Source organism: Xyrauchen texanus, chromosome 48, assembly GCF_025860055.1.
Source record: "Xyrauchen texanus isolate HMW12.3.18 chromosome 48, RBS_HiC_50CHRs, whole genome shotgun sequence".
In the NCBI taxonomy this organism is placed as follows: Eukaryota; Metazoa; Chordata; class Actinopteri; order Cypriniformes; family Catostomidae; genus Xyrauchen; species Xyrauchen texanus.
Window position 1 is genome coordinate 15885616 of NC_068323.1, and position 23227 is coordinate 15908842.

The 23227-nt window shown below is 37.7% G+C and overlaps 1 protein-coding gene across 1 annotated transcript; it reads right to left on the minus strand.

The window, feature by feature from the left end:
* Positions 1-128: 128 nt before the first annotated feature.
* Positions 129-22867, minus strand: LOC127640004 (chromatin assembly factor 1 subunit A-like). The gene is made up of 16 exons (XM_052122377.1): positions 22594-22867; positions 21616-21666; positions 18266-18825; positions 17664-17702; positions 14563-14807; positions 14418-14478; positions 10490-10558; positions 10037-10254; positions 9709-9883; positions 6365-6445; positions 6091-6201; positions 5764-6010; positions 4537-4678; positions 3406-3703; positions 1175-1262; positions 129-1094 (listed from the first exon to the last, which is right to left on the minus strand). Exons 1-16 carry the CDS (start codon positions 22646-22648, stop codon positions 970-972), a joined length of 2565 nt encoding a protein of 854 aa, XP_051978337.1. The 5' UTR covers positions 22649-22867; the 3' UTR covers positions 129-969.
* Between the last annotated feature and the right edge of the window lie 360 nt (positions 22868-23227).

Sequence of the window (23227 nt, forward strand, 5' to 3'; positions counted from 1 at the left end):
TATGATCAAATTCTATGCAAAACAATGGAATGAAAAAAAAAAAAATCTTGTTAATAGCATATCAAAGTTGTTTATCATTCTTTTTAAATAATGCTTTATTTAAACAAGCTTTGTAGGAAACCCATTACAACTGCAAACTATTGCGCAGTTTATTCAGAAAAATTAAGAAATCACTTAAGCCAAAAGAAAACCCCAATGCTGCTGTTTTTTTGTGTATTTTTTTTTTTTTTTACTGTTGTTGAACAGTCACTGACAATTTCAGCCTCTACACTATTCTTTAGAAAGGAAAAAAAAATAAAATTTGAAATAGTATGTACACCACATTTAGCAGCCTGGACGAAAAATGGCATGTGCTATTTTTATACAAAACATCTCAGAAGAAAAGGACTTCTGAAGGGGCTAACAGAAGTTAAAGGTATATTTCACCCAAAACTGACAATTCGGTCTTAAATGACTGAATTTAAATGTTTGGGTGAACTCTATATTTAAGATGAGTGGAAGAAAGAAATAAACAGAAATGGAATATAAAAGTGCAATATATTTCAACTGTCATTATTTTTGAAAGTAATACACCAGTTCAAGTATTCTGAGAAAACAAAAACAATAAAAAAAAAAAAAATGGCATTGAGCACTAAGCCCAGCAGACAGCAACAAGCTCATGATTGGAGTCAGAGCTGAAGAATATGTCAGCTTGATTGACTGTGTACCAGCAGAGATTTAACACACTTTCAAAAAGTGGGACCTCATCTATGAAGGGCGGTAAACCCTATTCTTCAAAAGAGCCAACAAGATATAGTGTAGTCCACTGACATGGTGTACTGGTGAAATTTCATCTAACAGACCTCCAACTTGGAGGAAACAAGTGATTCATTCTGGGGACCTTTAATACTGTGTCTGACTCGGTGTTCCTTCGAATTGTAGATCTTATTTTGAGCCCCTACAAAACCCCAACAGTAAAGGTGTTGGATCTCAGGCAGTGGCTGAAGTGAGGCAGGGTATGACAAGAGCAGCAGTTTCAGATTCATTTGTGTCCATAGGCTCCGTGTTTCTCTGGGTTTGTGCCAAGGATGTGTTGGCATCTTGTTCAGAGGATCCTGTTAGGAAAACAACAGAGTTACAACTCGTCCTACCAAAGCTTGACAATGAAGACAGAATTAAGTCACAGTTTACTCACCGGACTGTTCTCCAACGATAATGCAGTCGTCATCATCGTCATCATCCTCTGTGTCTGCTTGAAAGCCGTCGGTCTCCATGGCTCCAATCTACAGAAGATGTGTAAACGGACATACAAGATAGCAAAGACATAAATGTAAACAAACATGTTGAAAAGTTTGCTTGAAGTACGAATTAAACATTGTACAAAATTCAACAGCAAAACAACACAAATATAATACTAGCTTTTTTCTTTTTGCAAATTGGAATGTGGGTAGCTAAATTACAAATCATACTATACTAAACGCTTAGCTCATGAACAGAGTTGGGAAATGTAATTTTTGTGACATGCAACTATCAACATATATGTTATTCTTTGTTTTTATATTATATTTAAAAACATTAAAAACCTCTAGCAGTGAGACATTTTGGCCAAAACACCACCAAAGCAATACATTCTAAAAGAAGCTGTTTAGACTAGTGTCAGAAATGAACTTTTCTATTAAGGGGCAACATTTGCCTCCATGGAGTTGTATTTAGTGGCACTTGTTTCCCATGAGGGAATTGTTAGGACATATTTTTTTCTAACCATATTTAAGATGACAGTTTTACATCAAACACAACAAATTAATAAATTCCTTAAATACATGTAAAACTGAAATTAGATAAGCAGTTACCTATAAATTAAAAATTAACATCAAAATACATTTAATGTGATGCGTATATACTAGGTCTAGAAAAGAAAAATAAACCTATTTGATGTTCCAAAAAAGAAATATAAATCATAAAAGCGGCACTTTTTTTGGACCCCATGATTTAAATTCTGAGGTAATTTGTCACATTCAGTGGCATTTTAGCACCAAGCCCTTGTTAATTTCTGACACTGGTTCAGACCGAATGCGTTCTTGCACTAAAAAAATTTAATAAACAAGATGCAGCGCAATAATTAAGGCAGAACGCATGTGTCTTTTTTTTCTGTTTTTACGGTGACTAAAACAGCAAAATGTGTTTGTATGAAAAACATTTGAAATGAGGAAAGATTAGGCATAAATTCTCCTCCCCCTTCACATCTGACAAAATAGTTTTACTTTGTTTCACCGTTGTTTTAACAAAATGCAATGGTCACATACTTCTACAGTGCATCTTGAATTATTAGAATTTATTCTTAATATATCAATTAATGAAATTTGAACAACATAATGGCAAGCTTGAATGAGCAGGACATTTCATTTTACAATTGTTGTTTCCTTTCCTTCCAGCTTTTCTCATATCCAAAGAGGGAGCTGACAGGAAGCAAAGGAAAGGGACAGTTTTAGAAATGACAAGCCATAGATGAGAGTCACTGCACTAAATGTGACTGATAATGTCTTTTTGTTTTTCAGCTGACAGTAAAGAACATGAGATATTCAAATAGATATCATAAATCTAGTTCGTGTGTTACTAATAGCCAAACGTTGTGGCCATTTTACAACATTTTAAAGTCCTGTTCTGTATATAAAGCGATAAATATAGCGAAAATCTGTTTTTTACCAATACCATACACTGCAACAGTTAGGATAGCTTTCCCCCAGTTTGCTTCAGAGTAATGCGCTGTGTCTATCTAACACATAGGCGGTCCACCTTGTGCTGCTCATCATGAATGCAATTGGCCGAACAAAATGTTTGTTCACCTAACACAGTAGTTTACTTTATGGATGTTTATAAAATAAAAATACATATATGTATAGGCTACCCCCAAAAAATATGCACGAATCACGTAAATCAGGGCTCGACATTAAGCATTGTCATGTGCTTGTCCTCCGGACAAGTAAATTGGTCATTCACTTGTCAGAATAAAAAAAGTTATTCATGAATAGGGCTGGGAATCAGTGCCCAATACAATATTTCTTGATTCTATACTGATTCAATGTTGATTCATTTGGAAATATTTGTTTTACAAAATTGCCATACTGCAACCACGTAGATTTTATAAATCAAAATATGATGACTGAAATGAAGATTGAGATGAAGTAATCTTCTGTAAAAGTGATTCATATTAGTCCTTGAGCATGCCGTCATGTAACCAAATAAATATTCACAAACCATAAAGTAAATGAGGAATGCATTTAAACGGCATTTGAGCTCTTGTTATGGTATGCAAATTAGCATTAAGAGCAGGTGCTCACTGGTATTGCCTACTGTGACAACCCTGCAAATGTGTATTCACAATAGCTCAGAGTACAATAAAGCATGCAGTCTTGTTTTTTCCTTCACCTGTTCAGAATCGCCACATTTCTTCATATACTTCTTTATGGAGTGGCTGCTGGCGCTCTTCCTCTTGTTGGAGGGTGTGGTGGAGCTGGATGTGGTGGGAGAGTTGCCCTGTGACCCAGTGGCCTCGTCGCGGGTCACCTGAGCTCCAGTGGTGAGGTAGGTCCACTGGCAGGGCACAGGCAAGGCCTCCTGAGAATAACGTGCAAGAACCTCTGCATGCACATACCAGCAGCATCGCCTGTAAGTGGAGCGTTTTTCATACACAGCATACTCCTTTATGAGACGCTTGATATGGATCCTATTGCCAAATGAAAACAAATCAATACACACAGATAAAGCCACACATTCACATTCCAGCACAAATTTCAAAATAAAACTTCACAAAATAACACTCCCCCCACAGTCAGAAAGACAAAAGTAATATTCAACAAAAAGCTAGATTTTTCCAGGCATTAAAAAGATGATTCATCTTGTTTTAGGGGTGCCCCAACCATTAGTGGACTAGTTGGTTGCACGTTTATGATATTAACTTATTTATTTATATACATATATATATATATATATATATATATATATACACACACACACACACACACACACACACACACACAAGAAAACGGTTTGAGTTCCAGGGCTGAGAATGTTATAAATAGCATTGTTCTACATTACAGAGAAATACTAAACCATAATAATGAGCTTTTAAAATATCAATTTTACAAGAACACGCAAGAAGCGAGATGCAGCGACACCGGCAAAAGGAGTAATAATTATGAATGTGTCGGAAAAATCAGCAAGGAGACTGTCTGAACATTTTGTTAATTTACAGAGAGAAATGCACATTAGGGTTTTGCCAACAGACGATGATCTGGTCAGAGTGATCACCAATAGCTGATGCATTTGACGATGTCAAGATGATATTTGGCTCGTTTTCCCATTAATGTATTAAATTAGAATTATTATCAAATTAATATTACAAATAATTTGCCGTATACACACAGACACACTTTATTATATTAAGAACAGATGACATAAAAGCCGTAATTTTAATTTTTAAAGGACAACAGAAATTTTGTTTTGTATAAAGACTATTGTTGCTAAGGATCAGTAAGATACTCTTGTTAGCTAGCTTACCTAGTTGGGACATTTTCATTAGAGCTCAGAGGGGTTTCTGTGGGGGATGATGTTTGCTGGCGACAGAACTCCAGGAACTCACTGATTATGATCTTAGAGCTGTTCACATTACCATGCAGCAATGGCAGCAGCTGTAACAGCACTGAAGAGAAATTAAAAACATGTTTACTACACTAATCAATTTAAACACTCACAAGAGTCATCCGATTTACTTGAGCACTTTTAAAAATTCACATTGTGCTTTGCGTGAACAGTTTCTGTTGTGAACTTGTGCTTGTGATTTGCTTTGTTTGCGATTTGCATCATTTTTGGTGTGAACGGGCCTTTAGGCTCGTGTTTGTGCATTAACTGAGCTGAGAACAGCAATTAACATATGTCCACTTCATTGCAATGCAAATGTAATTCTTATGTGATATCTAACAATCATTGACATGGCTTGTAAAGCCTCAGTGTAACAATAAATGAGACGATCAGACTGAAAACAAACTTCTCCAATACATTAAGGCATGCTAATATTTTGTACATAATTTGTGATCAAACATGGAAAAAAACCAATACAGACAAATTAATACTTCACTGCCAACTGTTTCTTTGAGCTCCCATGGATGTGAATGAATGTATGAATGTTACACTTATATACATATTTTCTGACACTCAAAGCACTTTACATAGTGAACAGGGGACTTTCCTCAACAACCACCAGTGTGCGGCATCCACCAGGATGCTACAACAGCAGCCACAGTGCACCAGTAAACTCACCACAGACCAGCTGTTGGTGGAGAGGAGATTGTATACAGACAAACTTTGATTGAGTGATACAGCCAATTAATGAATGGGGATAATTAGGAGGCCATGATTGATAAGGGCCAGAGAGCCAATTTGGACAAGGACACCAGGGATTACATCCCTACTCTTTTACAAGAACTGCCCTGAGATTTTTAATAACCACAGAGAGCAAGGATCTCAGTTTAACCTCTCATCCAAAAGAGTGTGCCTTTACAGCACAGTGTCCCCAACAATATATTGGGACTCATATACCACAGGGTGAGCACCCCCTGCAGTCCTCACTAACACCTCTTCCAGCAGCAACATTAGCTCTCCCCCAGGAATTCTCACATCCAGGTACTGAACAGGCTCAACCCTGCTTAGCTTCAGTGGGTTAGCAGACTAGAGCTACAGGGTGATATGACTGCTGGCCAATATGTCAAATACACATGCTGTACTCACATTTCTCATTCCTCTGTTGGCGTGAGACATCCTGTTCGGGGGTGTTGCACTCGTCTCTGGGTAATGGTTCCAGTATACATACAGCGTACGGCTGCAGGAGCTCCAGTGGAGGCTCTTTCCCCTCCCACAGGCAGCCTCGCACCACCGCCTCCAACACCTTCACCTTCCCTTTAGACATCAGCTCGTTCTCCCATTCACGAGCCTTCATCCTCTGACGGACCTTCTGTTTCTCTGGGTCTCCACCCTCCTGCAAGAGCATTTTCATCATGACATGACTAAATGAGTGAATAAAAGGGGCATAAATTAAAAGGGTGATGTTTGATGTACCTCATCTTCAAGTCCTCCTTCCCCTTCTGAGAGATAACCGTGTGGCACAAAGAACCCATCATCATCATCATCATCATCTCCTCCTCCTCCTCCTACTTCATCATCGTCGTCCTGCCACGGCAAGACAAATGAAAGTCATAATGAAGCTTTTCAATCACAGGCTAATGGGGACCACACAACAAGATACTAATACACACGTATGGACTTAAAAGCAACCAGTGAATATCCTACACAATTATTCTATTTGAGAGTGTAATAAAGTCCTCCTACTCACCCCTTCACTGTGTGATAAAGACTCTCCTGGCTCATCTTCCTCCCATTCTTCATCACTGTCCACCTCATAATCCATCTGCTCCTAAAACAAAGAACAGTTTCAAATGAACACACTATGCGCTTGGAGAATTATAAAAAAAGTTGTCTACCTGTCAGCGAAATCTTAAAAGCTTGTATTGCGTTTTGGTAATACAGTTAATGCTGCCTAAAGAAAATAAAATAGAAAAACATTTTAGGTTCAAGATGAACTTGTCTTGCATTTCTTTATAATTTAATCACTTTCATCTTTGTTTCTTTAAGACAAAGATGTATATTACTGAACCTGCAGAGTTGCATTCACATTTCAAAATGTTGGCTTCGGTGCGATACCAGCCCTGGCACCTTTGTATCGATACTATAACCAACAAATAAAAAGCCAATTTTTTTTTTTTATGATAATACACAGAAAATGACGATTACAAGAATTGCCTGAAGTCTCACAGATACAAATTATGCATTTTACGTTTTAATTCTTCTGGATTCCATGTTAACTGTTTTATATGAAATGTCATTATCAAATGGTGTTTAATTAAATTGATACATACTGCTTTAATTATATATATATACACAAACACACACAAACATACACACACACGTATTATTATTTTTTATTAATATTAAAGCAGTATGCATCAATTTAAACACCATTAGATAATGACATTGACATATATATTTTATATTGCAATTACATTTTTTGTAAAATAAAATGCTGCACAATACAGCTTCACAGTATTTATGAGAAAAAAAAAAAAAAAAATCATTACCTGTGGAACATGCTGATAAAACACTTGCATTTGTGATATTATGTACAGATAACAGTAATATTCAAACAACCAATTAATATTATATAATTGTTATTACAAGTATTATTGCTACTTTATGAATATGAATTAATAATACAGTAGTTAATTTTTTTTGTCTTCCATTTCACGCAACCATTTGAATAGAGCTTCCATGTTAGCGGGACATTTATTTTGATGTTTAAAATATCTTCCTGTTTTTCTGGTTAGTTATATCAAGCTTCCCATTAGTGCTGGGATAATCCGATCAATACTCCTGTGCTGAAATCTCCAAGCTGAACCGGAGGAGTTCATTTAAGAGTTAACAGCCGTTTATAAACACACTGCATGAAAATTAAGAACCAGTAGCATGTGTTGAGTTTGTGTGAGCGCCCTGTGTGTGTGTGTGTGTGTGTGTGTGTGTGTGAAGCAGATGAACAGAGTGGCACCTCTTGTTCATTCTGTAGCGTGCAGTGCATGTGACTGAATATTATTTCATTAAATTACATCCTTCTGCCATTTAATGATCACATTTGGCCATATCCAGAAGTATTTTTATTTGATTTTCAATTTGTCATTGATTTCATCTCAAAAGAGTCACATCTCATATTGTTTTGCTAATGACAGCATACTGTAATATGGTACCAAAATTAGCAACAAGATGATATAGTAGCATTTATTTAATTTTTTTTGTATCGCGATACTGCATTAGTACTGGTAAAACTGTGCAACCCTAATTCACAATGCATGTTACCCGCAAACTGCTCCATGGAAATAAAGTGAACTAAACTCACAGCACCTCCGGAGATGATTTGCAGCATTTCCATAGATGACATTATTCTTGCAAACGGTTTTCAAATGAATGAAAAATAGAGAGTAAAAGAAGTTACAATTCTTTACATGCTCTTGCGCTGCACGCCTCTGAACAAACAGCGAATCAGACATGAGCATTGACAGTTATACTTTTGTCTGCTCTTATAAAATATAATAGTGTTTCTTTAAGTGCATGTCTTTATGACAAAGCATTTCTTGTCATGTGTCACTGAGACGTCTTATAGGTTGCCCGCCTGTTGCAAGTAGATGAGCAAAATTACCCGCGCATGAAATACATTTGGACGAGGAGCTTGTGAACTGGATTCAGCCTCGTTGCATTTTGAGGGTGCTCTGTGCAACTGTTAAAAATATTTGGCGACTTCCAGATCCATGGTTTTGCCATTTCCCGGTATTGTTGATCATCGTCTAACATTGAGCATTGCAGCCACGTTATCTCGGCAGTGCAAGACACCAGTGTTAATTTGTTTCACAGTTTTTTGTTTTAGTTATAGTTTGTCTTTTGATGAAAATGTCCTTTAAATATATTCAATATTTTGTCATTTAGTTTTCCATTAATTTGTCTGAGAAAAAATTATTTTAGTCAACAAAAAGAAAAACTTTTAGTTGATGACAAAGTGCAAAATGGACAAAAAAGTACATCAAACTGTAACAGACCAAACTTAAATCAAATATTCAAACATTTAGGGAAATTTAAAATTTAATTTAAAAATCTATAAAAACCACTATACATAGCCTACTGTCCTCCTAATATAATAACAAGTATTAGCTACTTTTCAGAAGTTAGCCTACTGTACTCTTCAAGCTTTAGACTTCTTAATTTTCCATGAAAGGATTTTACATTGCATGTGGCGCTTCTTACGGAAAGTGTATTCACAACTCAAGTTACTAACAAGCATGTAATTTAATTCACGTTTACATTTATTCATTTCGTTGTGCAGATGTAAATTGATAAATGACATACATGTTGTGGATATAGGCTACTATAGTGATTAATATAATGTATAAATAGAATGCGTTTGCATGAGGTATTTACCCCGCTTTGAAGCGGATCATGTTGCATGTGTTCAACTCACCCAGCTCAAGTGGAGAAATCCCCAATTATTAATGGTTTAGATTAATCTATACCTAATATCTTCTATAAACAGATTCTCAATATGTTTCTCCTTATGTTTATATCTTGCAGTATAATTTTTATCATCATATTTTCATCGACTGTGTGCTTTAATAAAATTGTATAATTATCGGCATGATGCCCCTTTTTTCATCTCATCTTCGTTATCATTGATGAAATCAAAAAACCCTTCGTCAACTAATGTTTTTGTCAGTGATTTTAGTTGACAAGATTAACACTGCAAGACACCTATACATCCGAAATCCTAATCAACAGTTTCACCTGCTGGAGTAACAACAGAGTTGTCACTGCTGTCAATTCCATATAGGGAACCAAGCAAGCATCAAAGCTTCTTCATACTTCAATTTAGGAGATGCAAATCACTAGGTCCGTCACATGTTTTATTGCAAAATATTTGCATCCATACTGTTGATGAAAATTGATTTAATTTTAAATGCAACAAGATTTGCTTTATAATCACATTGTGACTCTCTGAATAAAAATAGTGAGGTGCCTAAAGATTTTTGCACCTACTGAAGTGACTGCGCTAAGATGTAAATTTAGCTTCGCATTTAGTTATACCTTGTCCTGTCTCAATGGACAGCGTGGAGAGATGCAAGTGCTCTTTTTGCTCCAGGTGCCCCAGTAAGCTGGACGATAGTTGTCATGGAAATGCAGGAGTTTCATGCGGCCGAATCGACAACGATCTGGGACGCCATCATCTGCCTTCAGGCTTTCACTTACAACCAAACAATCACTGTTGACAGAGAACATAAACAAACAGACTGAAAAAAGGACCAAAACAAGAACAATAACTTAAATGGCTGCTGGTGTTCGACCAGGTTACATGATGGGCATACAAAGAAGTATCCAAGCAACAGTCATTAAGAAAAGACCCATGCTGCTTTACCTTCCCGTATCAATGCACCTGGGCCTGGTTGGACCCGATCTGCGAGGTTTGTGACTCATCCAGTCCTTCAGTCCATTTAGAGTGCTGTCTGGTTGGGCAAGATAATGGTCCAGCTCCTCTAGAACAGCATCCTCACACTGTACTCGAGTCAATGGTGCCAGAAACATGTACGATTTAATCTCAAATGGAGCAAATTTCCCACAGGCAGATGCCAGAGTCTGAAACCAAGAACAACTAACATGTTTAGAAAAAAGAAAACAAAATATACAACTGCATGTTAATGGAAGCTTGTGTAACTCAACATAATATCAGTTACGTCGCATTTGTAAATGTACAATACAAGTAGTTGGCTGAGAGAGTAATGAGAACAAAAAAAGAAAAATTGTGTATTTACATAAACTAGATTACCGAAAGAAAACGGCTCTATCAAACACTAAATCAAGTAGCTCTTACCTTTGGTGCCAGCTGGGTCTTAGGCTTCTGTAGAAACCGGGTAATCTCAGCCTTCTCTGCTTTGATTCGCTAAAGAGATATTAACAAAGGTCAGACAAAAATGTCCTACACAGCTCAGCAAACATTATCATTTAAGCTACTGACATTTTCAGCAAAACAGAACATCTAACTATACATAAACATACTTTACGTAAGTACATGAAAGCAGATGCATCTTGCAATGCAAGCTCTATTTCACACATCGTTGTGTTGTGAAATATGTCAGAATGCAATTCATAACCCAACGAAAGTACACTGGGTGCTACAGCGGATTTACTTTTTTCAATCAAAACTGTCATGGCAGAGCAGCAATTTGAAGAGGGTCTTGCCGAAAAAGATAATTATACAAGCATATTTTTCTGTCATCTTTTCAGCAAATACAAAAGCACACTCCTCAACTGTTGACTCCACCACATCCGGTTTCGTGGCATCGGAAAACAAAACCCTCTTTAGCCCCCTAGTGGTCCAAGGTTTGTAACCGCAAGAGCACACCTAATGTATGTTCAATGGGACCATGTGTTGGTGAAGTGCTCGTGTCTGCATACTTGAAGTATTTTCGGGCTTAAAGGATGCACTACAGAAGATTGTTTGGAACATAATGTCTGTAAACACAGAAAACAAGTACCGACTGGCCCGTGTTCCGGCTTGGGAAACTACACTTTTCAGTTCAATCAGTCACTGTCACACAGTTCAGGACAGCATCTCAGCACTCTGTATGGATGTTTATCTGTTAATTGCAGGGCTCAACGGCAAGGATTTTTTTTACTGGCCCGCTTGGGCCAGTGATTCAAATTTTTACTGGCCCTGCCAAAATTATCAATGGCCCCAACACAAAAATTATAAATAGCTGTTTTTACAAGTGTGACAGGGTGGAGGGCAGGTTGTGATTTTACACACCTGGTCCCTTATCAGGCTAATCAATCCTCTGAGAGGGATAAAGGCTGACTGCGGTGCAACAGAGAGAGTGTGTTTACGGGCAGCTGTCCATCCTATGTGCGTGTTTGTGTCTTTTGGTTTCAGTTTACATTAAAATATTATTTATATTTGTCAAGCCAGTTCTCGCTGCCTCCTTTCCTTTGTTCCGTTTACAACAATCATTTACCAGCTTTAAAAATGTGTCCGAAGATAAAATATTAAATATATATATAAAAATTATGTTCTTAAGACAATGCCCCCCCCCCCAAAAACTGAATCACATTTATATTTTGCAAGATATGATTTATGCCTTATGTAATCCCATATAAGTGCATTACAGATATAAATTCATAACTACTTCATATTAACCTCAGCCGTCCTGCCATTTACACTTGTGTTTTTAAGCAAAGAGTTCTGTTGTCCAGATAGATGATGGGTTCTTGGTCACCCATTTAGTCATTCAACTTTTGGCCATGCGTAGTGTACTCACACACAGGATCAAAGATGTAACCACGGAGTTAAAAATGAGATTATTGGCTGAATGTAATAAACATATGAATCCCTGAGAAGTGACTTGCTACCAAATCGGTTGTGACGTGTAATATACATTAGGGAGATATTAGGCCTAATCTGTGAATTAATAATGTGTATATAACATGAAATCAGACAACCTAAAGACTGATGAACAAAGCACAAAAACAAATATACCTGTACGGTCCAGAAATGAGAAATGTAACTGGTGTTTCATGAGAATGATATGAAGTAGACTTATGAAAATTCATCTTCACCCTACAGCTGAACAGCTCTGATAATAATAGCCTAAAAGCCATAGTGATCTTGCTGCTTTTCATATCAAATATTATCATGTTGAATTAATGATTAAGTTTCAAAACATAAACAAATTAAATGTATATTTCATTTAGGATATTGAGCAGCTTGTGATTTCCAGACACATGCATAACTGGGGTTTAACAAAGTTTATTACATCTCATTCGGTGCTTCAATTTTAATTCTAAAGGTGAATTAATGAGAAAATTTTATTTATGCTTTTATTTTTACAGAATAAAACTAGTGCTCTGTCCCTTCAGGAGAGCACATGCATGTTAAACAGTCTGCACAGCACGGAGAGACATGCATTTTCAGTCCTATAGAATGAAACCAATGTATGGATTACTGCTTTTCTAGTGTGACCATATTCTGGTTTTGCAAAAAGGGGAGGGGGTGTGTGTGGAATAATAGGGTTCAAAACAGTGTTACTCTGAATGTAATCTTAGATACAGTGAAAAATACACTATTAGCATAACATAAATATATATAAATAAATAAAAACTTCCAACATTCTTTTGAATGTCCGTGTACTAAAATAAAATGTGATGCCATGAGTGTACCTTCATTTACCATTACTATTATTTTGAATGGACATGGAAAAAGAAGCAATGTGATAAATATGCCTAATCAAAAAGCAGTCCGTTAATTTACCTGATGAACTTTCACCTTGCTTTGCAGACCTAATGTGTGCTTCTTAATCACTTGCATCTTTATTAGGAGCTGACACATAAGTGCCAGCTTTACATGTCATACATTCTACTTCCCACGGGTCTCGACCGAACCTGGACGAAAGCATGTCAATTGTTTGTGCAAATCTTCTGTAAATTTGCACTTTCGTTGGGGCATTGTACCACTCAGCTGACATTTACTGCTATTGTCAAGCAACTGTTTGATGCTGAACACAACAGTGCTTTGCACGTTTGCGGATAGATTGACAGGCAGGAATTTGGCCAATAGTTGCTGCAAGCCAATTATAATCGACCAATTGGTGCGCGTGAAGGCGGGACTTAGAAAGAGGTGTTAAATCAATGCAAATATGCGTGCACACACAATGAAGTATTAGACCAGATGCACATCATAATGCAACTAAAGCCGAATCCCGCTAATTTAGAAATCGCGGCCGGATGCTTTAAGGTCCTAAAAAGAGGAGTATGGTCACCCTACTTTAAAAGCATTTTTGGGCATCAAAGACACCTACAACTCTTCAAACATGCTGTTTGAATTGAATATTCAAATTCCGAACAATGCAGTTCAAACATTCCAATCAAATACAAAAATTTCAATAATGCTATTAAAATTTTAAATAATGCTGTTCAAATGATAAATTGTAATATTATGCAATGTTGCGGAAGACGTGCAATCCCGCTACGAAATGCATTAAATGGGGCTTTTTCCTTCTATTTTCTACACATTGGTAATAGCTGCTGCTAAGACACTTGGAAAAGAGCGAGGACAGTGCTAGGAGAATGCACTCGGTGTCTGCACCATCTCGTGCAAGCAGCCGACTGTGCCTTGGTGTGTCCAGTATATTATTCGATCGTGCATCTTTGCGAGCTAAATATACTTGCGCTTGCTCCTCGGTTAGAAGACTTCGTTCGCTCAGTTTAATTGTTGTGCTCACTCGCTTGTTTGCTTGCACTAATGTTATAAATGCAACACTGGCCCGATCGGGCAAGTGACCGTTCTAGCAACTTGCCCGAAGCTCTCTCACACTGGCCCCGGACCATCGGGCAATCCTTATCGTCAAGTCCTGAATTGTTTGGCAAAGTTCTTCACTTGCTAGAATGCCTGAATTTGTTTTCTGGTAAGGTTGTTGGAGATTCTATTGCTTGCCATACTTTACAAATCGAACTTGTCAGATCACTATGTATCTACGTTTTACGGTGAAGTTACTGTAACATGTTAACTAATATTATTGACATCTGAGTATTTATAACATTGCTGTAGTTTCCATGTTCCAAGTTATTTACATTCATTTGTTTAGCTTGTAACTATTTTAGTCACTGCTAAAAAAAAAAAACTTAATGAAACTTATTGCAATTGTTATATTGCATATTACAGCATATTCATGTTTAATAAAATTTATTTCATACCCACCAATTTTAATGCACAGTGTCTCACAAAAACTTAAAGGAAAAACACTCACTTCTTTCACTTCCTTCAACCGTTTTTCCTCTTCTTTTTTCCTTTTCTCTTCCAGTTTGGCCCTAAAAATGTAAAAGATTTTAACAAATTCTTTATTGAAGAGAAAAAAAACTGTGCAAGTACTATTGAGATACTTGGGCACTCACTCCATCTTCATCTGCCTTTGCTCTTCTTTTGCTCGTATTTTTTCTGCCTTTTCTTTTTCCTCCTTCTCCTTTTTCTCCCGCCGCTCCTTTTCATCTCTCTCCTTCTTCTCTTTCTTCTCCCTCTCTTTATCCTCCTTCAGCTTGCGGGCCTCCTCTCTTTTCTTCTCCTTGGCAGCTATGGCGTCTTGTCTCTGTCGTTCTTTCTCTTCCTTCTGTCGCTGCCTCTCCTCTTGTTCTTGAACATTCTAAGAGACAATCAATTGATAAAGGCTTTTTAAACTAGGAACAAATTACACCAATTTAATAAAACAATCAATTTATCCATATGGACACCTTAACAAAAAGTGCAAAAATTATAATGGTGAAAAAATAAATTCCCCGCCAGGTAGGTTGATTCTTTGTAACAAGATACAATGATTGCACCCGAAGCAGGTCGTAAGCCGAACAAAAGCAGTGCATCACGACAGAAACATGCTTTTTACACCAGCTACATTTCTGCTGCAGAAAATGTTGCGGTCTATACAGAAAATCAAGTTATATAATGGTTATCAGGAGTGAGCTATTAGCTATAACGTGATAGTAATGAAATTATATTTACATAATGTAATGCATTATTGTATAATTATTTAATGGGATGTATGAACAACACTTTTTTAGGCTGCATTGATGGTTCCCAAGAGCACAGTGACATTCATAATTCTTAAATGGAAGTTTGGAACAACCAGGTCTCCTCCTACAGCTGGCCACCTGGCCAAACTGAGCAATCAGGAAAGAAGGGCTTGGTAAGAGAGGTGAAGAACCCGATGGTCACTCGGGTTGAGCTCCATAGATCAGTGATTCCAAACCATGTGCCGTGGCTGAAGTCGTCTGTCCGAGGCAAAGACAATCACCTAAGCATCAGTCTCCCTTGATGCGTTTGATTATGCAGAGGCGAGTTTAAGTCGATGCGGACCAAGCGGAAGGTTTGAGTTGTGTTCAGTTCATTTATTAAGTGTTTTGTTCATATTTTAATCGTATTTGTTTTTTGTAATATTGCATTGTTCATATGTCATGTTTTAGTGGCCTCCACTGTCACTGCAGTGGGGAAACAATCATCTGCTTCCTGTGGTGTCTGTTTTTCATCTGTTCTCTTCATAAATAAATAAATGCATAATATGCTATATGCTCATCCTGTAACTTCATGATTAAAAATGAAAATGTGAATCTAAAATAAAAGCTACTAAATAATAATTTTTTTGTCGTACAAAGTGTGCCGTGGCAGAAAAATGGTTGGGAAACACTGCCATAGATCATGTGTGGAGATGGTAGAAACTTACAGGTGGTCAACCATAACTGCAACACTCCAATGATCTGGGATTTATAGCAGAGTGGCCATATGGAAACCACTCCTCAGTGCAAGACACATGAAAGCCCGCTTGGAATTTGGAAAAGCACCTAAAGCACTCTGAGACCGTGAGAAACAAGATTCTCTGATGAAATGAAGATTTAACTGTTTGGCCTCAATTCCAAGCTTCATGTCTAGAGGAAACCAAGCACCACTCATCACCTGTGCAATACTATCCCAACGGTGAAGCACAGCAGGGGTATTATCATGCTGTGGTGTTTTAACAGCAGAGACTGGTCAGGGTTGAAGGAAAGCTGAACGCAGCAAAACATGGAGATATCCTTAATGAAAACCTGGTCCAGAGCGCTCAGGAACTCAGACTGGGCTGATGGTTCACCTTCCAACAGGACAATGACCCTAAGCACAAAGCCAAGACAACGCAAGAGTGGCTTAGGGACAACCCTGATCATGTCCTTCAGTGGCCCAGCCAGAGCCCAGACTTGAATCCAATCAAACATCATTTCATCATTATGAAAAATCTGGTTTTTGCTTTGTCATTATGGGGTGTAGACAAAATAACAAAATGTGAAGAAAAAAAAAAAAATGAAGGGGTCTGAATGCTTTCTGAATCCATTGTATATAATTACTTTACAACATTTGCGTTTTAAAGATCACACTGGGCCATGCAGGGAACAGTTTTTCTGTCAGTAGAATTAAGCTTTCGTCGAAACCACTTTGCTGGCGTCAAAATAAAAGCATGATTTAAAATAACAGCCAGGCTCTTCAAATAGAAATAGCAACAGAAATTTTAAAAGTTAAAGAGTTAATTTGATTAGACACCATTTTGATGATGAATTTAAACTTTAAATGGAGTTCCAAAACATGGAATGCTGGAACAATTATTTAAAAAAATATTTCAGTAGGGCCCAACTTAACACTTAAGCAATGCTAACTTAATTGAGAAACACTTGAAGGAAACATCCATTTATTTAAATTTATTATTTACGTTGAAATTTATAGTTAAACATGCTAAAGCAGTGTTTTCAATAATAGCACTTTATCATGTTAGTATATTTTTGCTGTGGTATCAAGAACCCTGAAATTTCACAAGTATCGGTACCGACTACTGAAATTTTAGTATCACGACAACACTACTTTTAATAACCAGGGGCAATCGGGTTGCATTTTGCATCAAAGTAGGTGTATGACCAGAGTTTGTATGTTAGGTTACATATTATTGCCCTTTAGGGAAATTTTTCTTGGACTAATACACAAATAATATACAAACAATATATGAGAAACAAAAAACGAATAGTAATAAAATATTAGTAAGGCAGATCCAGATACACAAAACTTCCTGACAATTGCTCAATATGTTATTTAAGGCTGGAACAAATTACTTTTTATAATGGTTGCTCTTACACTGGGACTATAGGGTCTGCCTGATGGTAAAAGATGATATTTAGAACATAAGGCATGGGTCGGTTGAGCAACTATGTTCTACACTCGCTAAAAAACCCCACCTGCTATTAGATGAAGGGGTGTGTATTCGTTCACTCCCATAATTATCATTGCTGTTTTTACAAGACAAGCAAGCTTTAATGTGGAAGTAGACACAATTTTCACTCAAATTACTGAACATTTGGGTCTCTGCAAAGTTAAAATAATGGTTGCGACTGTCAGTGGCAATCCACACCGATTTATCGCACCACTCACTTAAGCTTGATCTTCACAAGTGTTCAGATTAGTGTCATGCTCAGTAAAGATGTGGGATTACCTTGAGAGACCGTCTTTTCACTGCGTTTGTCTTTATTGCCTGTGCCAGGAAAAGAAAAACAATGTTTTGACCTTTCAACAATCAAAAGGACTCTTAAATGTGTCATACAATGTATGACACAAAAAACATTGCAAAGTACAACAAGGACCTCAAAATCAAAACTACTGGCAAGAAAATTACACCACTGGATTACAGGTACATTCCTTATCTACTAATGACTTTCATTAGTGTTGCATCAAAATGTCTAGTCCTAAACCAACACTTAATACACACTGGGCAAAAGAAACTAAAATGTTATTAGGTTAGTATCCATAATTAGCCAGTATACATAACTTATTTTAAAGTGATTACACTATGCTCTTCTTTCAATACTTTTGACATCAATACAACTAGGCTCCACCAACTTTAAAAATATGGTTTAGATACCAACTGACACCAAAAACGTATGTATACACGTATTTTAATTTGGCACAGCTAGGAAAAACTAACAAAATTTTCTATCACAGTTGTATTGGCCTTTTCAGCCAAAAATGAATAGTAATAAATTCAGCATCAGCAATGCAGCGCATCCCTAACACCCATGGAGCTAATGGTCTACTCACTGAGGCAGGGGTGGTGGGTGCGCTCTTGCTGGGCTCTGGTGAGCTCTCTACCACTGAGAGGGAGCTGGTAGACTCAGCCGAAAGCACAGATTCATTCCCTTGGCTAACATCAGCCTCTTGTTGCTCCTCGTCTTCAGAGTCAGACTCCTGAGTGGTGTCCAGCAGCGGGAGGATCTCTCCTTCATCCTCCTCCGTCAGTGGTGTGGTAGGTCCTATAGATTGTGGGGTGTGTTCTGCTATCTTTGTGGTTTCTTCACTAATGGGGCAGGTGGCTGCAACTGGAGGCACAGGCGCATCAGTGGAGTCTTCTGTGAGGTCAATTGTGGCTTCATGTGCAGAGCGGATTGGGGAATGCTTCCGTCGGCTCATGAAGCAATCAAGAGGCCCACGGCCATTAACCAGAGCTGGGCCGTGGTGCAGTAGCAAAGAAGAGTGATCCATTTCATTTTCGCCATCAGAGGCACTGGGTTCAGAACACTTGAGGGCAACTGGACCTTTGGCTCTTTTAGACTCACTGCATTCCTGGGATTCTGGGTTAAGCCTTTTGAATGGAAGACGTGCTGGTGTGTGTGTGGGGGGAAGGGGGGTGCGAGAGCACAAGACAAAAAGGAACAGACAGATTGCTGGTCTTAAAATCAGAAAAACAACTTCAATGTGTTGAGGACAGTTAGTCATAAAAGCTAAATAAAATATGGGCTATGGATTAGGTTCATAAAGACAGTATTGAGAGGGCCTATTAAACTGGTATCCCACGTGTCAAACCCATGCCGTTTGAAATTTTCAGTGCCGTTCACACCAAACGTGCTTTTTGTCTGTTTGCAATTGTTTTCCTATGTAAACTTGTGCTGGATGGGCATTACGCCCCAGCTCTTTTTTTTGTGCAAGAACGCGGTATTTTTAGATGCTTTCAGAGGTCATGCCTCAAATATTAATTATCATGATGGGAAGATTAAATAACTAAAATCATGGCCAACTGCTAAGCGTGAGTTCGGAGAAAAAGAAAAGTTCTATTCATTAATTTGGTCAAGAAAACATTTCATTTGAAATGTCAAAAGTTATTATCATAGAATCTATAACAAATTATAGTTCAATAAAAAAATTTGTCTCAGTATGATTGACTTGGTCATGGACCAATTTTAAATCAAGATAAAAATCTAAAATGATTAACACAGCTGTTTTATTTATACAGTGAACAATTATTATAGGCCTACTTTAACATGATATCTGATGATTAACTAAATATTCTGGCTTGTCCTGCATGCCCTGAAGATTTTTCCATCTGGCCCACTTGTCAATAAAGCTGAATTGCCCTGGTTTAGTCATAAAAATAGTTAGTAAAGGTTAAGCTTTTGTGGCATAATATTGATTACCACAAAAATGTATTTCAACTCCTCTCTAATTATTAAAAAATTTAAAAAAGCCAAAGCCAAATCACTGTTACAGTAAGGCACTTACAGTTTAAGTGAATGTGGCCAGTCCACAAACATTTAAATACATACTGTTTCGAAAGTATACCAGGGTTTTTCCTGCGTAGAGAATTACTAAGCGGCCGCCTCCATCAAATTTCGTGCCAACTCTGGCTGTCTACAAAACTCTGGTGAGTGTCTTCAAGGAAAAAACTAACAAGGGCTGCACTCAGAGGATTGTCATTTGTAGCTCCAAATCTCTGCAATAATAATAAAAAACAATTCCGTTGTCGAATAGTCGCTTGATGTAATTTAGCAGCTCGAGTGTCTGATAGAAACACAGATCACAGCTTGGCGATATATCTTTATTTCATCCTTAATTTAAGTTAATATAATATGAACTTATGCCATGTAAATAAACACAAACTCCAAAACTGTCATTGTCTGTGCAGTCAGAGCTGCTTCAACCAGCCATGGAAGAGACCCAATCTGAGCGGGAGTTGAGACCGGGAGAGTTTTAAAGTTCTGCCGGCTGATACGTGCTCGTCTCTCACTCGCAACGTCTGTCTGCTGCTCGCAACGTCATCATCATGAAAAATATCACTAAAATGACAACAACAATAAAATGTGTGTGTGTGTGTGTGTGTATATATATATATATATATAGGTTTTGGATAGACTAGATTGACAAATGCTTATCAATAATACTCTTATGGCTAAAAATGTTTACAGTGTTCAGTGACTAAAATGTCAATATGACTAAATGTTACTAAAATATGACTAAAATGTCAACAGTTTTCATTGACTAAAATTACATTAAAATGCCCAGACTTTGTCAACTAAAACGTGAAAAAAAAAAAATAATAATATTATATGGTTGACTAAATATGATAAAAACGAAAAAGGACATTTGACACAGGACTAAGACTAAATAAAAAAACAGATGAGGAAATGAACACTATTATGCAGTTGCCAGGGCATTAGGAGTGTATTAATGCAAAGCCAACGTTTACGTGTCCTTAACGTCACTTTTTGCTCAGTATGATACCACCTCCGCCTCATTTTGAGCCAGGTTAAAACCCTGTATTAAGACCCAAGTTTAGATACGTTAACATGATTTTAGTGTGACAAAAATCGCTTACTGGGTCATGGCAAGTTGTAATATGGGATATACCTTTTCACATACAAGGTTAGTTAGCAATTTTATCACACTAAAATCATGTTAAGACGTATAATGTTGAGGGCCTGAGTAGCTTAGCGAGGAAATACGCTGACTACCACCCCTGGAGTCGTGAGTTAGATTCCAGGGTGTGCTGAGTGACTCCAGCCAGGTCTCCTAAGCAACAATATTGGCCCGGTTGCTAGGGAGGATAGAGTCACATGGGGTAACCTCCTTGTGGTCACTATAATGTGGTTCTTGCTCTCTGTGGGGCACATAGTGAGTTGTGCATGGATATCGTGGAAGCCTCCACAAGCGCTGTCTCCACGGTAATGCGCATAAACCACTTGATAAGATGTGCCGATTGACGGTCTCAGACGCGAAGGCAACTGAGATTCATCCTCCGCCGCCACGAGGACTTAAATGCGCATTGGCAATAGGGCATTCCAAATTGGAGGAAAAAAAAGACCTATAATGTTTACATCTTGTGGCTTTACTTTTGAAACAGTGTGTATTTTAACGTTTATGGACTGGCCCCATTCTATTTAATTGTAAACACCTTACTGTAACCACCGTTTTTGTTTTGTTTTTTTAAGAAAGGAGGGACAAGTCAAAATTATTTGAGTCCCCTTCAAAAAAAAAAAAAAAATCCTAAAATATATATTTTTTTTTTTACATATTTTGTTGCATGGTGATGGTTTTACATGGATAACAGTAACTTTGTCTGCTGTAATGAGAAACAAATGCTTATTTTACAATAATTTAACATTCCATCAGTTAGTTACCTTGAACAAGCTTCTTGTTGACAGTATTAGCTTTGCCCACACAATCCATGCCTGAAATACAACGACAAAAGTTAGTGTGTAGACGTTTTCAATCCTGTATCAGAGACACTCAAATTATGATATCAACCAGACATGAAACCTGACATGTTCTTGACGTCAATCCTTGCCAAAACAAGCGTTTATAGTAAGTACAACAGTACTCATTTACTCAGCATGTCTCTTCATAACAAAGATGCTGGCTAGGTCTGCGAGCTGCTCACCACCATCTGACAGTCATTACTAAAGCCGACGACTTTCCTTTAGAGTCAAAACAATAACTTCATACTTTAAAGGCCGAAAATACTCTATATACCATACAAAAGTCCGAAGCATTTATAAACTTCAAAGGAAACAGCGCGATGTCTTTCTTTTTTCATCTCCCGCCTTTCAGTGAATGATGGTTAGTAGGCCTGTGGCTAATGTGAGTTTGGCTACAGAACCTGTGAAAAGGGAGCCATCAAAGTTACCTTATTTAGCCCAAGACTGTCGAATAAAGAGATAGCTTAACAGAATAGCACAAATGAAGCTAATGTCGTTTCGTTTGAACTCATTTAACCCTCTACAAATAAGGTACGTTATGCCAGACACACACTTTGCATATAAAAAGACAAAATTACCAAACCAGTCAATAGCTCGTAGGCTAACCATAAACTTAGCATGCTAATTAGGTTAGTAAAACCCTGACTGCGCTGATGCTATTCGGAAAGACATTAAACTGAACATTTCCCATTTTCACAAAGCAACTGAGCCAAACTTTTACTCAGTTTCAGTTTGTCTCTCGGGTGAATGATGGAGTTTTCAGGTTTTTCTGCAAGTGGAATGCACTTACAATAGCTCTATTAGCCACCTACAGTTTTTATTTCTCAAATTTCCCCAACAACGTCGGCTCTAAGTAACTTTCCTCACGCAAGAATCCACATTTAACATCAGACAAGCGACCTTTGCGTGGAGTGGAGGCGCAAGGCTCTTCGGCCGCGAGCATCACCACCACCATCCGCTCGCGCTGTCCTCACACTGGAAACTTGACGTTAAACAGAAACGGTGAGGACTTTTTTTGACTCCTGGAGGCTAGGCATCGACTTCCAATCTTTTCCTATCGTAACATTAACCTGTCAACTACAGATCTGGCGTGTTTCTGTAAATTTTGTTATTCGTAGCTTATATTTCTTTGGTGCGTAATCCTGGATCGTCGCTTCCCTCACATCCCCGGTCAGACTCCCTCGCGCTCCCCGCTCAGAATTGGCGGGAGCTTGTTGCGGGTAAGGATTCCCGGGTGTGATTGGCCTACAGAGTACTACGTCACGAATTGAAGAATAATATGATTGGTTATTTTGCGAGCCTTTGCCTCGCAACACGTCCTTTTTGGACCGTAAAGACCTGTGATTGGTCAGTAAGTGTGATTCCCGAGTAGGATTGGTCAGACGACAATAAAAAGTCACTAAGTTATTTGTTCAACTGCTTTGACTTGGATTTTTAGGGCTGTTCGATTCCGATTCCTGGTTTTCGGAATCGATTGAATCGATTCCAAGAGTCGATTCCAGACTAATTTTTTTCGATTATTTTTTTTAAATAA